Genomic DNA, 14,382 nt, shown 5'->3' with positions numbered 1-14,382 from the left:
TTTCACACTGTCTGACCACAGACTCCTAGTCAGGTGTTAAATGAATCATTATTCCTATGTATGGAATGCTTAATTTTTCTCTTTCTCCATTCAAGACTTGCTCTGCATTTTTTGCTTTCAAGAGTTTGACTACGATTTGGATGGGATTAAGATGGTGGAATAGGAGAGTTTGACTATGATGTGCATAAGCATGACTGCTCATGTTCCTGCTTGAGTTGTTTTCCTGCATCATGAATTAGTAAAGTTAGGCTTCTTAGCAAATTGGGAAATTTTCCAGTCATTATTTCCTCAGATTTTCCTCTTCTTCTGAGATAATACCTAAGATGGCATCATTTAACAGGTCCTGAGATTCAATTCTTTTCCAATTTTTTTTCTTTATTCTGTTCAAACATTAGATAATTTCTATTGATCTCCGAGTTCATTGGTACTTTCTCCGTCATTTTCATTCTGATGTTAATTCTCTCCAGTGAACTATTTCAAACACTGTATTTTTTCAGCTTTCCAATTTCCATAAGTCCTTTCATTTCTATTTCTATGCATTTTTATTTATAGCAAGCAAATCCCTTTTTATAAAATTGAGAACAGGATTTTTATAAAATTGAGAATAAGGATTTTAATGCATGCTTTAAAATCCTTACCCTCCTGAATCTAATCACCTAAGAAATCTCCAAGGTTTGTCTTCATTGATTGTTCTTTCTTTAGAGCAAGGATTGACAGACTATGCCCCAGAGGCCAAATTCATCCCACACTTTTTTTTTTTTGTCTTTTTGCCATTTCTTGGGCCGCTCTCGCGGCATATGGAGGTTCCCAGGCTAGGCGTCCAATCGGAGCTGTAGCTGCCAGCCTACGCCAGAGCCACAGCAACGCGGGATCCGAATCCGAGCCGCATCTGCAACCTACACCACAGCTCACGGCAACGCCGGATCGTTAACCCACTGAGCAAGGGCAGGGACTGAACCCGCAACCTCATGGTTCCTAGTCGGATTCGTTAACCACTGCGCGATGACAGGAACTCCTTTTTTTTTTTTTTTTTGGCATGGCCCACAAGATATGTTTTAGGAACTTTCTCTCCTCTAAACCAGAACTATAAAGCCAGGGCTAACATAAAATTACATTCATTTATTTGATAACAAAATAAGAAGTTAAGCTGATACCAAGTTTAGGATCAGCAAAACCCCCAGATCTTTCTACCCAAAGGTAGAATTCAAGAGTAGCAATAAGATAAATATATGTTTTACTGAGGTGAAATTCACATAACATAAAATAATCATTTTAAAGTGGTATTTCTTTTCACACTGTTGTACAACTACCACCTCTACTTATCTCAAAACATGTGCATCACCTCAAGACAAAACTTACACCCTTTACACAATCATTCCCCATTCCCTCCTCCACTCCCTCCCCCAAGGCCTCTGTAACTACCCCTCTGCTGTCTCCATATATTTGCCTATCCTGGATATTGCATATAAAAGGAATCATAGTAGGTGACCTTTTGTGTCTGATTCACTTCGCATAATATTTTGAAGGCTTATCCATGTGACAGCATGTATCAGTACTCTACACCTTTTCATGGCTGAATAATATTTCATTATATGTACCATAGCTTGCTTGTTCAGTCATCTGTTGATGGGCATGTGAGCTATTTCCATCATTTGGCTGTTGGAAATAGTGCTCCTATGAACATCAAACGTTTTCTGTTTTGTTTTTATTGTGGCAAAATATACATAACACAAAATTTTCCATTTTAATTACTTTTAAGGATACAATTCAGTTCATTAAGTACGTTCACAGTGTTACATAAGCATCACCACTATCAATCTCCAGAACAATTTCATCGTCCCAAACAGAAAATCTGTAAAGAATACCTTCCCATCCTCTCCCTCTCTGCCAGGCCCTGGTAAGCACCATTTGACTTTCTCTCTGTATGAATTTGACTAGTCGAGGTATTCCAAGTGAATAAATCATAGAAGAGCTGTCCTTTTGTGTCTGGCTATTTCACTTAGCATAATGTTTTGAAGGTGACATCAAGCTTTTCGTCAAATAAAAAAATACACACTTCACATATAAAAACTACTAAAGTTTAACACTGGAATCAAAAGCAATGACACCATCACCACCATGTACGAAGCCCCTTTCGCTGGTATCACTTCATCCCTTCCTCACAACTGCCCTGTGAGATGGGCCTTACATAAGAAAGAATGAGGCTCAGAGAAGATGAGTGACTTGTCCAACGATGTGACACCTGTAAATCGAAGGTGCATATTTGGCTCTTTCAACTCTACTCCCAAACTCCTTTTTTTGTCTTTTTGCCTTTTTTTCTATGGCTGCTCCTGTGGCATATGGAGGCTCCCAGGCTAGGGGTCGAATCAGAGCAGTAGCCGCCGGCCTACGCCAGAGCCAGGAATCCAAGCCACGTCTGCAACCTACACCACAGCTCACGGCAATCCCGGATCCTTAACCCACTGAGCAAGGCCAGAGACCGAACCCGCAACCTCATGGTTCCTAGTCAGATTCGTTAACCACTGAGCCACAATGGGAACTCCTCCTAGTCCCTTTTAATCACGAGATTAGCTGCCTCCCAGCCCACCATTTATAAGGATGGTCAGGACAAGGAGAGACCCATGCAGAAGGAAGAGTCAGGGAAGGCTACAAAAGTAAGGAAGTTTGGGGGCAAGATCTTAATAAACTAGCTTTTGCAAGGAAGGGAGAAACAGCAAGAGTATTCCAGGCAGGTGACCAAGAGTGACCTGGGTGCAGAGATGAGCCTGATGGCTACAGGGCAAGAAGAAAAGAAGCAGGATATAGACAGGGACAGTGTGTAACCTAATCCGATTTGAAAAGAGCTAAGAAGAATCCTTTCTTTCTTTTCTACCTACAACGGATATCTCAGACAAGGACCTTTGTTCTTTTTTTCTTCTTGCTTCACCAGAATATACAGATAAATAGAATTTCAGCCAATAACTACTCGCCCCCCAGCGCTTCCTAGTTGGCGTCTGCTGCATCTGTCTTTTCCCACTGCAGCCTGGACCAGGGCAGGATGTGGAAGGGATGAATATTACCTAGCACACATTAGAGCCAAAATCGATCTCATCACCAAGTAGGCATTAAAGTGAACTTGAATCATCTGTTAGATAACTTATGCCACAAGCTACCTATGCCCTTAAGATTGATTTCTACAGATATGAAAACAAACGCAGCCTAAGTTATGAATGCCATTCCAACTACAATTTTGTTGAATTTTTCATTTTTTTCAGAAAAATATATTTATTTTATTTTAGACACCCCCCTCTTTAAGACAAGAACTCATGATTTTGCTCACTGTTTGAAGCAACACTGCTGAGAATATAAAGATACAAAAGGTATCTTTAAAAAACAGATCAGGACAACTCTGTGTATTAACAGATGATATATCAAAATAGTGTCAATAGATAAATCAGTGAAAGAGAAGTTAAAATATGTTAGCCTCAGCACTGAAGATCCAGGAAGTTCACATATTTGAAAACCAAATACGCCAAGGTTCACCTTCTCCTTAAAAGAGTCTTTCATTGTCATAAGTAGAGTATAATTTATTTATTTATTTATTTATTTATTTTTGTCTTTTTGCTATTTCTTTGGGCTGCTCTCCCGCGGCATATGGAGGTTCCCAGGCTAGGGGTTGAATCGGAGCTGTAGCCACCGGCCTACGCCAGAGCCACAGCAACACGGGATCCGAGCCGCGTCTGCAACCTACCCCACAGCTCACGGCAACGCCGGATCATTAACCCACTGAGCAAGGGCAGGGACCGAACCCGCAACCTCATGGTTCCTAGTCGGATTCGTTAACCACTGCGCCACAACGGGAACTCCAGTAGAGTATAATTTATTAAGAGAAATTTATTAACCTTTAAGCCCCTTATACTTGAAAATTAGAAGAAAATATTTTAGTGCACGTCTAATTTTCTAAACTAAAAAAATATGTTTTTAAATACATTTGAAAGGAAGTTTATACTGCAAGTAGCCTGGTGCTCATAGACTATGAACACAGAAAGTTCCCATCTCAAACCCTAAGCTACTTATGATAAACACCTATATAAAGAAGAAAAGCATATCATTTTATCCAGTGAAAAATGTAAGATACATAGCTGAGGCTATTATCTACACCAGGTAGAATTTAGGTCCTTGGACCAAGCAGAAACTATGAAATAATCAGAAAGAACATCTAAAAAGTAAAGAGTAAAATGCCTTCCTCAACTTTTTTGTTTAAGAATTTAGAGTTTTTGCTTGTTTCCTCTACCTAAGGTGGTTATGTTCATTTGTTACAGAGAATGTAAAGGGAAATTATCAAACATCTGTTACAAATAATCATGGTTAGAACACAAACAAAATAGATTGGTCCCTAAATTTCATATCTAACCCACAACACGGACATCCCGCAAAAAAAAAAAAAAGGCATTATTTTTTCAAATAAATACTAAGAGTTGGTGAATTTTAAGGGAAATGCAATCCCAAGATCATCTAAGTACTAAAAAATGAATCACAACACAAGGAAACAGAAACAAAGTAGTAGTATTATGGCGCCACCAACTGGCTAGAAGTCCTCATAACAAAAATGAGACCCAGACAAAAAATAGAAGAAAATTACTGGAATAGGAAGGAAAATAAAATTGATAATTCTAATTCATTACAGCATCAGGAACTTCCAACAAAACAGCATCGCTCATTTTTTTTTAGCAAAAGGAAAGGGAATAACTCTTAAATACGTTCATGTTCGTAAGAGTGAATTTTATTAATTTGAAATGCAAGTCTATAATCTCCAAAGGCTTGGACTTAAATCTTATAGTCAAAACGATTAACATACAAAATGCCATTTCAGCTCTGTAGCTGAATATATAAAGACACTCTTAATCAGAAGATACATACTTGCATTTCATTACTAAGAAAGAAATTACAATATTAATAATATATTAAATGTTAATGAAATGGTGTTAGCCCCACTTCCACCTTACCAGGAATGTAGCAAAATACATGGAACAAACGACATTTCCAAAAAAAAAAAATAGTACTTAAAACATGTTTGTCAAACATTCCTAAGAAAAGAAGGAAGGGGGAAAAAAATTCCTAAAAAAGGCCATTCAGATAAAGTAGTAAAAATAAATGTTTTCTTTGAAGTACTATTGCACCTTTATAGTCCAAAATATATTTGCCTTAATATAATCTCCATTTTATCCTAATGACATCTTTTTTGTTTTTCCAAACAGTTCTTTCTTAAATGCTAATATTCTCAAATATTCAGCATAAAAAAAAAATTTGAGTTATTTCTCCTCAAGCAAAGCCTCCCCTTTAATAAAGGCTCAGAATTACACATAAAGATGTGACATCAATTTATGGTCCATAGGACCTTCCTGAATGTTGATCTCTAAAGACCAGACCTCAGAATTTCTCAAAAGACGTGGCCTGGTCTTCCCAACTTGAAGTCATGAATTCGCTCCAGGGAGTCGGTATAGGAACAAGTTTTTTGGATCGATGATGATTATCACCTGGTCTGCAAAAGCCAAGGTCTTCACTTGCTCATAGACGGTTGATTGCAGATAAGAACATAGTGAGAAAAGTCAAATTCCCACAGACATAAATTGCTAACACCATCTTTTTAAAAGCATGACCCTGAGAGGAAAAAAAAAAAAATGAGCTATGAAAAAAAAGGAACTAGTGTCATTAAGATTTGTGTCAATAAATAAGAAAAAAAAGTCTTACTTCTGCTTCAGCTACAGTACACGACTGGAGGATCTGAATCCTATCATCATCCAATATTTCAACTGTCAAGAACAACAACATAAGTTTGTCAGGCCAGTGGGGATGCAGGTAAACTAATTCTCAAAAAAAATCCCTGATCTGCAGCGTTTGCTGATTTCCAGGATGTGCATTCTCCCATTTCAAGCTACCAAATGTTGCAAACTTTCTGAATATTTAAGTCTGTCACACATTAGGACAAGCTGGCTAAAGCATCTGTCAAGAGACTTAAAATATTCCTCTTCTTCTAGTCAATAAACACCCACATCGAAGTCCTAACAATCCAAGTTAAAGTAACGTGTATTTTAAATAGCAACCCATAATCTAGTGGGCATCAAAAGTCTCTTTAAGATGCTAACTCCGCACAACATTGTAAGCCAACTGTACTTCAATTTAAAAATAAAGGACTCAAACCCTATGCAGGTGACCCTATCAAGAACCAAATAATGGTAGGACGGCTATTTCTACTCAGTTCCTAAAAGCTGCCCAGGCTTCTAGACTCACAACATACACACTAGACAACCAACAAGTTTTGTTTCTAGGAGGCCAACTTTACTTATCACGTGGGGAGCTGAAAACTAGACAGGACACCAAAGACATTAGCCCAGAAACCAAGCTAAGATGCCACCGGTTCTCTACTACTAATCTCTCCACTCCTAAAGACAACAGGTATTTTACTTTCCTGGCACTGGGACCAAAATGGACCTTGCCGCTAGAGAGTTTGAGCAAAATACAGCCTTCCTCTCTGGCTCGCTAGTTAGTTAGCTATAAACAATGTACATGGCAACCTACATGACAGCACACAGTAAGTTGGCCAAACAGGTAAGATCCGTCTACAGCTTCACGGTGTTGACCACAGGCATCTCTTCTTCCTCTGTCTCAGGGGTCTCTCGGCTCCAGACATTCAGAACTCTCAGGTGTACTGGCTCCAAGTCAAACCAGCACGTAAAGTAAAAAGTACTTAGAAAGAAGCCTTCTTCCCTAAACACTAATATCTTTCTCTTACATTTTACTCACAAATTCTAAAATAAATGTAAAAAACAAAGGCAGAAAAACTTCCACTAATTTTTACCTCTGACCGAGTAATCGAACAGAAATTTTTAGTAAGCTACCACATAAGAGTCAACGTTAGTGTTCAAGAAACTAACTGTGCTCCAGTAGTTTGCTTAGAAGTGATTCTACATAGCACAGCTTTTTGAGCTGGTTACCTTTTCGAGAGAGTCGGTAAGCATGTATCTCCAGAACAATCTCTGTCCCAACATGCCAGGCTACAAATCCAATCATTGCATAGGTTTTCCATGGGCCAGGAAGATCCAGTCCTGGTAAATCCATTCCCAGGAATATTGCTGGCCACTACATTTATAAGAGAAAAATATATATATACATTCAAATGTAATTCAAGAGGTAGCTGTGTATGTGTTGTTTACATGTATGTAAATTACATCAAGTAAAGCACACAAAAAGAGTTTATGATGATGAATTAAGACGAATTAATTTAGTCTTTTTTACTGTAAGACCAGAAGGCTACAATGGGAGATTATAATTACGATCTATTCCTCGTTAAAAAAGAGGCACTTTCTGAAATGTCTGCAATGTAGGAAGGAAGAAAAGTATGGAAACAGTTTCTTTCTTTCTTTTTTTTTTTCATTTTTGGCCGCCCTGAAGCGTATGGAGTTCCCAGGCCATGGATCAAATCCCAGCTGCAGTCGAGACCCAAGCACATTGTGTGCAATGCTGGATCCTTAACCCACTGTGCTAGGCTGGGGATTGAACCTGTATCCCAGCACTCCTAAGACACTGCTGATCCTGCTGGGCCACAGAAAGAACTCCTGGAAACCATTTCTGATTATACCTCCCCTTACATGAATTTCTATGGACTTAGAAATATGAGGGAAGGAGGTGTCAGCTTAGTATTTATTGTATAAAGCATCAAAATGTACTGGATAATCATACTTGACTTTCGAAAAAACCTTTCCCTGGAAGGCATCATCCCCATGGAAAGGACCTAGAGAAAGAGAGCTGCGGCCCCTTGAGCCCACTGCAGCCCATCCATGACGGACCCTCAACTTGAGCTGCTTAAAGGTTTGGTCATCAGCACAGCTTATTCTGTCAGTAAAGGCAAATGCCTAAAAAATGTCTTAAAAGGAAAGTTTTAAAGTTATTTGGAAAAAAAAACCCATAAAACTGAAATAATGCCTTAAATAGTCACCTCTAGAAATTACTTTCTGGATTTCAATGTTTAAGGCTGATTTCTCCTCAACAACCAATTACTCCAACTACTAATACATCTAAAAATCATTTAGAGCCAAATTACAACTTGCAATATAAAAACTAGCAATTATATATGAATAAGTGGCATCACAATTACTTACCTGCTATTATTCTAGCAGCTGTTCCACACTCCAATGAGTCCAGTTAAACATTTGCTCCTACCAAATAAAGAACCAGTCAGTATTCTTAAAAGTGATAGAACTACAATTAATTCCCAAGAGAATAAACAAGCATGCTATTTCCCTTAACGGCTAGGCATCAGATATCAGAAATACATTTTAAAGCCTTTGAAAATAAGTATAATTTATCACTGAATTTTATAAAGTGCAGAAAAGGAATTCGTGTGCCAACTAATGATATCTACACAAGAGCACTGATAAATAAAGACTCCAAGTACCTTGGGTCATGAGAAGGTGGTCTGAAGGCCGCCAAAAGAAGCTGAAGAACTGCTAGAATCATCACGGTACAACCAAGGAACGGGTGATAACCTGCATGCTGAACACAGTAATGTCATTTTAATGGCCTCAATGCCCATCCATTTAAACCCTCAAGTTAAAAATAACACACACAGATGTATTCTTAGGGTTTTCCTAGAGCTTCAAACATTTAATAATGATAACAACAGGTACCTTTCACTGAGTATCTACACCAGGCATGTACTTCATACACATGGTCACTATGATGACAGTTAGTGGAACTGAGGACTGAAAGAGATCGAGCAGCGCATCCGAGGCCACACGGCGTGTAAATGGTTGTGGGGGAATGAATGCACAGAACGCCACCTCTTCCCATCAGGATGCTGGATGCCCACCAGCACCAGGACAGCCATTCGAGCCCATCTAGGACTAGTCAGTGTTTGATTTTATTTGAATCCGTATCCCCCACCTGCTTAACACTCAACAGATGTTTGTTGATTAAGTGAATAACCTGCACTGTCACTGTATTACAACCTCATTGCCTCTGTTCAGAACGTGTTGAATCATCAACTGTCTCAAAGGGTTCAGTGACACTCCTCCCTCAGCGATGTGTTGCCTGCTGAAGGGAGCAGAGGATTGCTTAGACCGTGCTGCCCAACTATTTCACGTTAAAAACGCAGAGACTGAGAACATGTTCCACTGCATGACACGTTTAGATGGAGGATGGCACAGTCTGTTGTCACTGACTTCCCTGCTTGGAAGGCTCTGAAACCTGTGATCTAGAGCAAGGACACAGGGGTTCTAAGCCAAGATAGGAAGCTTCTGCTAATTAGGAATTAAAAGCTGACAGAAGAGCACCATAAAGCTTTTAAACTATGGACTCAGTTATACACGGATAAGTTATAGCCTGGACCGTGGAGCTGGAACGTGAATCTAGCTGATAAAAAACAGTAAGAGGGAGTTCCTGCTGTGGCTCAGTGGTTAATGAATCTGACTAGGAACCATGAGGCTGTGGGTTCGATCCCTGGCCTCGCTCAGTGGGTTAAGGATCAGGGATTGCCATGAGCTGTGGTGTAGGTCTAAGACTCGGCTCAGATCCCACGTTGCTGTGGCTCTGGCGTAGGCCAAAGGCTATAGCTCCGATTCGACCCCTAGCCTGGGAACCTCCATATGCTGCAGGTGTAGCCCCAGAAAAAAAAAAAAAAGAAAGAAAGAAAGAAAAAAACCGTAACAGCAGCTACAAAATTCTCATGTGTTTAGGTTCTGCTGGGAATGATGTTGAGTGCTTTCAGTTCATTAACTCTCAACCCTCAGCAAGCCTATGAGATAGACAGTATACTACTCCCATTTGAGTAAACTGAGGGACGGGAGAAGTGAAGCGACTTGCCCAATGTGTCCAAGTAACAAACGATGACATGAAGATTTGCCGACTTGTGCTCTCAACCTTTTTACTATCCTCTTCCTAAACGCAAAGACTGCAAGCTTTACAAAGGAAGTTTTTATGCTTGTCCCAAGTACCTGGAGAGAATAAAGTTCCAATGTCTTGATTCATATCAGAAAATCTTCATAATTTCCTTTGCAGAACAGATGGACCCACTTATAAAACCACCTAAAGGAGTTCCCGTAGTGGCGCAGTGGTTAACAAATCCGACTAGGAACCATGAGGTTGCGGGTTCGGTCCCTGCCCTTGCTCAGTGGGTTAACGATCCGGCGTTGCGGTGAGCTGTGGTGTAGGTTGCTGACACGGCTCGGATCCTGCGTTGCTGTGGCTCTGGCGTAGGCCGGCAGCTACAGCTCCGATTAGACCCCTAGCCTGGGAACCTCCATATGCCGCAGGAGCGGCCCAAGAAATAGCAAAAAAATAAATAAATAGATAAACCACCTAAAAAAGCCGGAGGGAGCTTTCCTAGTAATGTCTGTGACCCAAGATCCATCAATCTTAGTCCTTGTAGCAAGAGCCCAAACTGAAGTACTAAATCCTGACATCAAATTCTGACCAGCTAGGAAACTGGAAGAGTATAATCGGAAGCACAGGCTCTGACCTTAGGTACGTCTCCCACTCTTGTCAAGCCTTACTCATTCACTTGGTAAGTATTTACTGAGTACCTGATGTACCAGCATGCTCTGGGTATTAGAGATACACCAGCAACATACCAGTAAATAACCCAGCTCTCATGGAGCTCACAAACTAGTGTGAGGAGGCAGATAAGGAACAAATACATCACATAAGTAAATTATATGAAATGAATAAGTCAAGAGTGCCTTAGGAAAAAACAGAGCAGGGCAGTGCTCTTTGAGAAGTTATTTTGAGTAAAGGCTTGAGAAGGTGAGGGTAGAGGAAGCATGACTGAGGTGGAGGCAGACAATAAAGCAGAGCACGCCTAGCATCAGGCTAGTGTGAGATGAGACAAAGCCACGTGATGAGGGGGGGGAGATCAATTCAGAGAGTAACTGGCAGCCAATCACAGAGGACTTCGTTTTTACCTTTGAGTAGAATTGAGACATCAGAGGAAAACAGTTTGGGACATGGAAATGACATGATCCAATTTACATTTTTTAAAAATCGCTCTGAGCAATGAGATCCTGCTGTACAGCACTGGGAACTATATCTAGTCACTTATGATGGAGCATGATGGAGATAATGTAGAACAAGAATGTACATATATGTGGGACCGGGTCGCTTTGCTGTATAGGAGGAAAACTGACAGAACACTATAAACCAGCTATAATGAAAAAAATAAAATCAGTTTAAAAAAAAATCACTCTGCTCCTTGGTTGAAAACAGACCAATCAGACGCCTACTCCAACAGTCCAGGCAAAAGACGATGGCGGCTCAAACCCACACAGGAGCACTAGTGACGGTGAGGAGTGTGGTATTAGACTTGTGTGATGTGAGGTGTACAAGCAGAGTTAAGAATAATTCTCAAGCTTTGGCCTAAGAAGAGAACTGCCAACAACTATTATGGGACGGCAGGACTGGAGAAGATCAGGACTTCAGTTTGAGATGTCTTAGACCTGCCAGGTGAGTTCCTGAGTAGAAAGCTGGATGTGTGAGTCTCAAGCCAGGGGAGAGGTCTAAGCTGGAGATACCCATTTGAGAATAAGCCTCCGTTTCTTCATTTGTGACAACGATGAGATTATTACCTATAACTACTTCATTTGAGGTTTAAATTTGGTAACATATATAAAGCACTTAGCACGGCTGCTCCCATAGCATTAGTTAGAGAAAACCACATCCAGTGTTCATGTTCCTTAGATGTCATACTTTCAATTTTCACCATCCCTTAGATAGAAAACTCATGAAAGCTATGCAGTGTATACCTCACATCTAAGGTAACCTAAAGATACATTTCATTACCAAGTAATCTGCACTGACATTCTCACTCCATCCCTGACCCCCAACCATGTGAATTAGTTATCAAATGAATCAAAAAAGGAAAGGATATGTGCAGAAATATCTTTTTTATCCATCATTTGAGAATAAAACAGCAATCTCCCTTGGACACCAAAATGAATTTAAAACATATAAATAGAATGGAAGCATTCCGTTTAAGAACTACTTACCCAATTCCAGCCTCTTCTGTAAATAAAAGGCAGAAGAAAAGCAATGAAGGTGAAGGCAGAAGTAGTGAGCATGAGCACTCGATGCACCTGCAAGGGTGAAATGACAAAATGAGGAGAGAGTCAGCTATGTGGGAGAAAGGAGCTGGCGTCATGAGGATGATCATGGGATGAGATTCACGGAAGGCACGCATCTGAACCAACCTACCACATGTGGGGTCAGTTAAAAAAAGAATTTGACTATATCACTGAACATTAAAGAAAAGCCTAAGCTGCCAACCTCATCATTCAAAAGCATCTGCCAAGGCCTCAGCTGCACAGAGCAGCTGGAACGGGTATTTCACACAAACTTAACCTGCCGGGTCCATCATTGCCTTACAAACATAGTTTTACTAAGTTTCACCACCAAGCACAGTGCTTGGATACAATAAGACTGCAAGGAAACAGAAGGTACTAGTTTCTGAGGAGTGTGGAATTTAATTGAGCTGAGAAGAGAAACCACATTTGAAATGTATAATTCATTATCCAAATGAGAAGAATACTGAGCGTGAAAATGGGCCCTGCTCGTTGATTATGCCAAGATAACCGGTTGCAAACCAAAACCATCCCCAGAGAAAGTACGACATAGAGTCATCCATAAATATAGACATCATAGTTTTAAAGACAGTGGAGGAGTTCCCATTGTGGCGCAGTGGTTAACGAATCTGACTAGGAACCATGAGGTTGCGGGTTTGATCCCAGGCCTTGCTCAGTGGGTTAAGGATCCAGGAGTTGCCGTGAGCTGTGGTGTAGGTTGCAGACGCGGCTCGGATCCCGTGTTGCTGTGGCTCTGGGGTAGGCCGGCGGCTACAGCTCCGATTAGACCCCTAGCCTGGGAACCTCCATATGCCACAGGAGCGGCCCTAGAAAAAGCAAAAAGACCAAAAAAAAAAAAAAAAAGACAGTGGAGAATTTGAGTTAGTAAAGAGGAGACAAAAAGAATTCTCCAGCTGGGAATATCCACCTGAGAAGAGAGAGAGAGCAATCAGAGGCAGACAGACAGGAAGGAGCAAGATATGCATCATGATAAAGAATAAATAAAAGATTTGACGCTGCCAGCCAAAGGTGAGACATGATGTTAGAGAAGGTAAATCTTAAGAGCTATAAACGTTATGAAGTTTCAAGAACACCTTCTGATAAAGTCAAAACTGTTCCAATAAGGAGTATTTTTTTCGTTTACAAACAGACATGTACATTCTGTCTCAACACATACTCACTGAATCTTCCACTATGTGTGCAAAAAGCTATACCCCATGACAAATGGAAGGTTTGTTTTGCTTTGTCTTGAGGAATATTATGACTCTTGCTAATGTTTCTATTTTTTTTTTAAAAAACTGCCTCCTCATTCCATGGGAAGGAAGAACATGAAAAGGGACATGTTCAGTTTTTTCTTCCCACCCACAGGGGAGATATGTGATGCTGACAGGTGAGCTAGGAATGGTCCGACACTTACTGGCCCCTAACCAGAGGACGCACTGCAGCTCTGCAATGTAGTAAGCACCCACCGTGTCTTTCTTCAGCTCTACAGCCTTACCTGACCCACCTGTGCTCAGTGCAGTGGGCACATGCTCTTCTGCTCTCTTCCTCTGAAACTAGACATGGAACTCAAGACCCCTTGGGGCCCAGAGTCCATGTTACAAAGGAATGCACATGGCCGTGATACATTCTCCAATCCAGCCTGACCCTGCATAAAGCTGTCTTCATTTTGAGCTCCATCAAGCATCTTATATCTATTCTCAGTTGGTTAGGAAACCAAAGGGCAAAAAGAAGAAATTACAAGAGTTCCCGTGTGGTACAATGGAAACGAATCCAACTAGGAACCATGAGGTTGCGCATTCAATCCCTGGCCTCGATCAGTGGGTTAAGGATCTGGCATTGCCGTGAGCTGTGGTGTAGGGCGCAGATGCGGGTCAGATTCTGGCATTGCTGTGACTGTGGTGTAGGCCGGCAGCTGTAGCTCCAATTAAACCCCTAGCCTGGGAACCTACATATACCAGGGTGCGGCCCTAAAAAGCAAAAAAAAAAAGAAAGAAAGAATTTCAAAATTATAACTATGATCACAAAAAAATGCACATCTTCATATTTGTCACATTGCCAATGTTCAAACAATATTGAAATTGCATTAAACTTTTTCTCCACCTACCTGAAACCATGCTGCATAACCAAATAAAGGCTTTGGCCAAACAGGTTTGAAGAACCGGGCGACCAGTACACCAATGCTAACGGTAGTCATCCATGCCACAAACATTAAGGCACCTACAGGTGGGAAAAGGCAATGGTTGACAACACAATCAAATTAAAGCTGTTTCTTAAATGACCAAGCCAAATG

At 40.6% G+C, this 14,382-nt stretch overlaps 1 protein-coding gene across 1 annotated transcript in view; it reads right to left on the bottom strand.

Moving 5' to 3' along the window:
* Positions 1-4,779: 4,779 nt before the first annotated feature.
* FRRS1 (ferric chelate reductase 1) overlaps positions 4,780-14,382 on the bottom strand; it is a 101,706-nt gene continuing 92,103 nt past the window's right edge. The window contains 9 exon segments of the mRNA XM_047782917.1: positions 4,780-5,640; positions 5,731-5,792; positions 6,975-7,119; positions 8,038-8,054; positions 8,139-8,165; positions 8,168-8,196; positions 8,435-8,532; positions 12,018-12,104; positions 14,197-14,309. Coding sequence (XP_047638873.1) covers positions 5,548-5,640; positions 5,731-5,792; positions 6,975-7,119; positions 8,038-8,054; positions 8,139-8,165; positions 8,168-8,196; positions 8,435-8,532; positions 12,018-12,104; positions 14,197-14,309 — 671 coding nt within the window. The 3' untranslated portion in view covers positions 4,780-5,547.

This window comes from Phacochoerus africanus, chromosome 6 (assembly GCF_016906955.1).
Source record: "Phacochoerus africanus isolate WHEZ1 chromosome 6, ROS_Pafr_v1, whole genome shotgun sequence".
NCBI lineage: Eukaryota > Metazoa > Chordata > Mammalia > Artiodactyla > Suidae > Phacochoerus > Phacochoerus africanus.
This window is presented reverse-complemented; position numbering and strand designations above follow the sequence as displayed.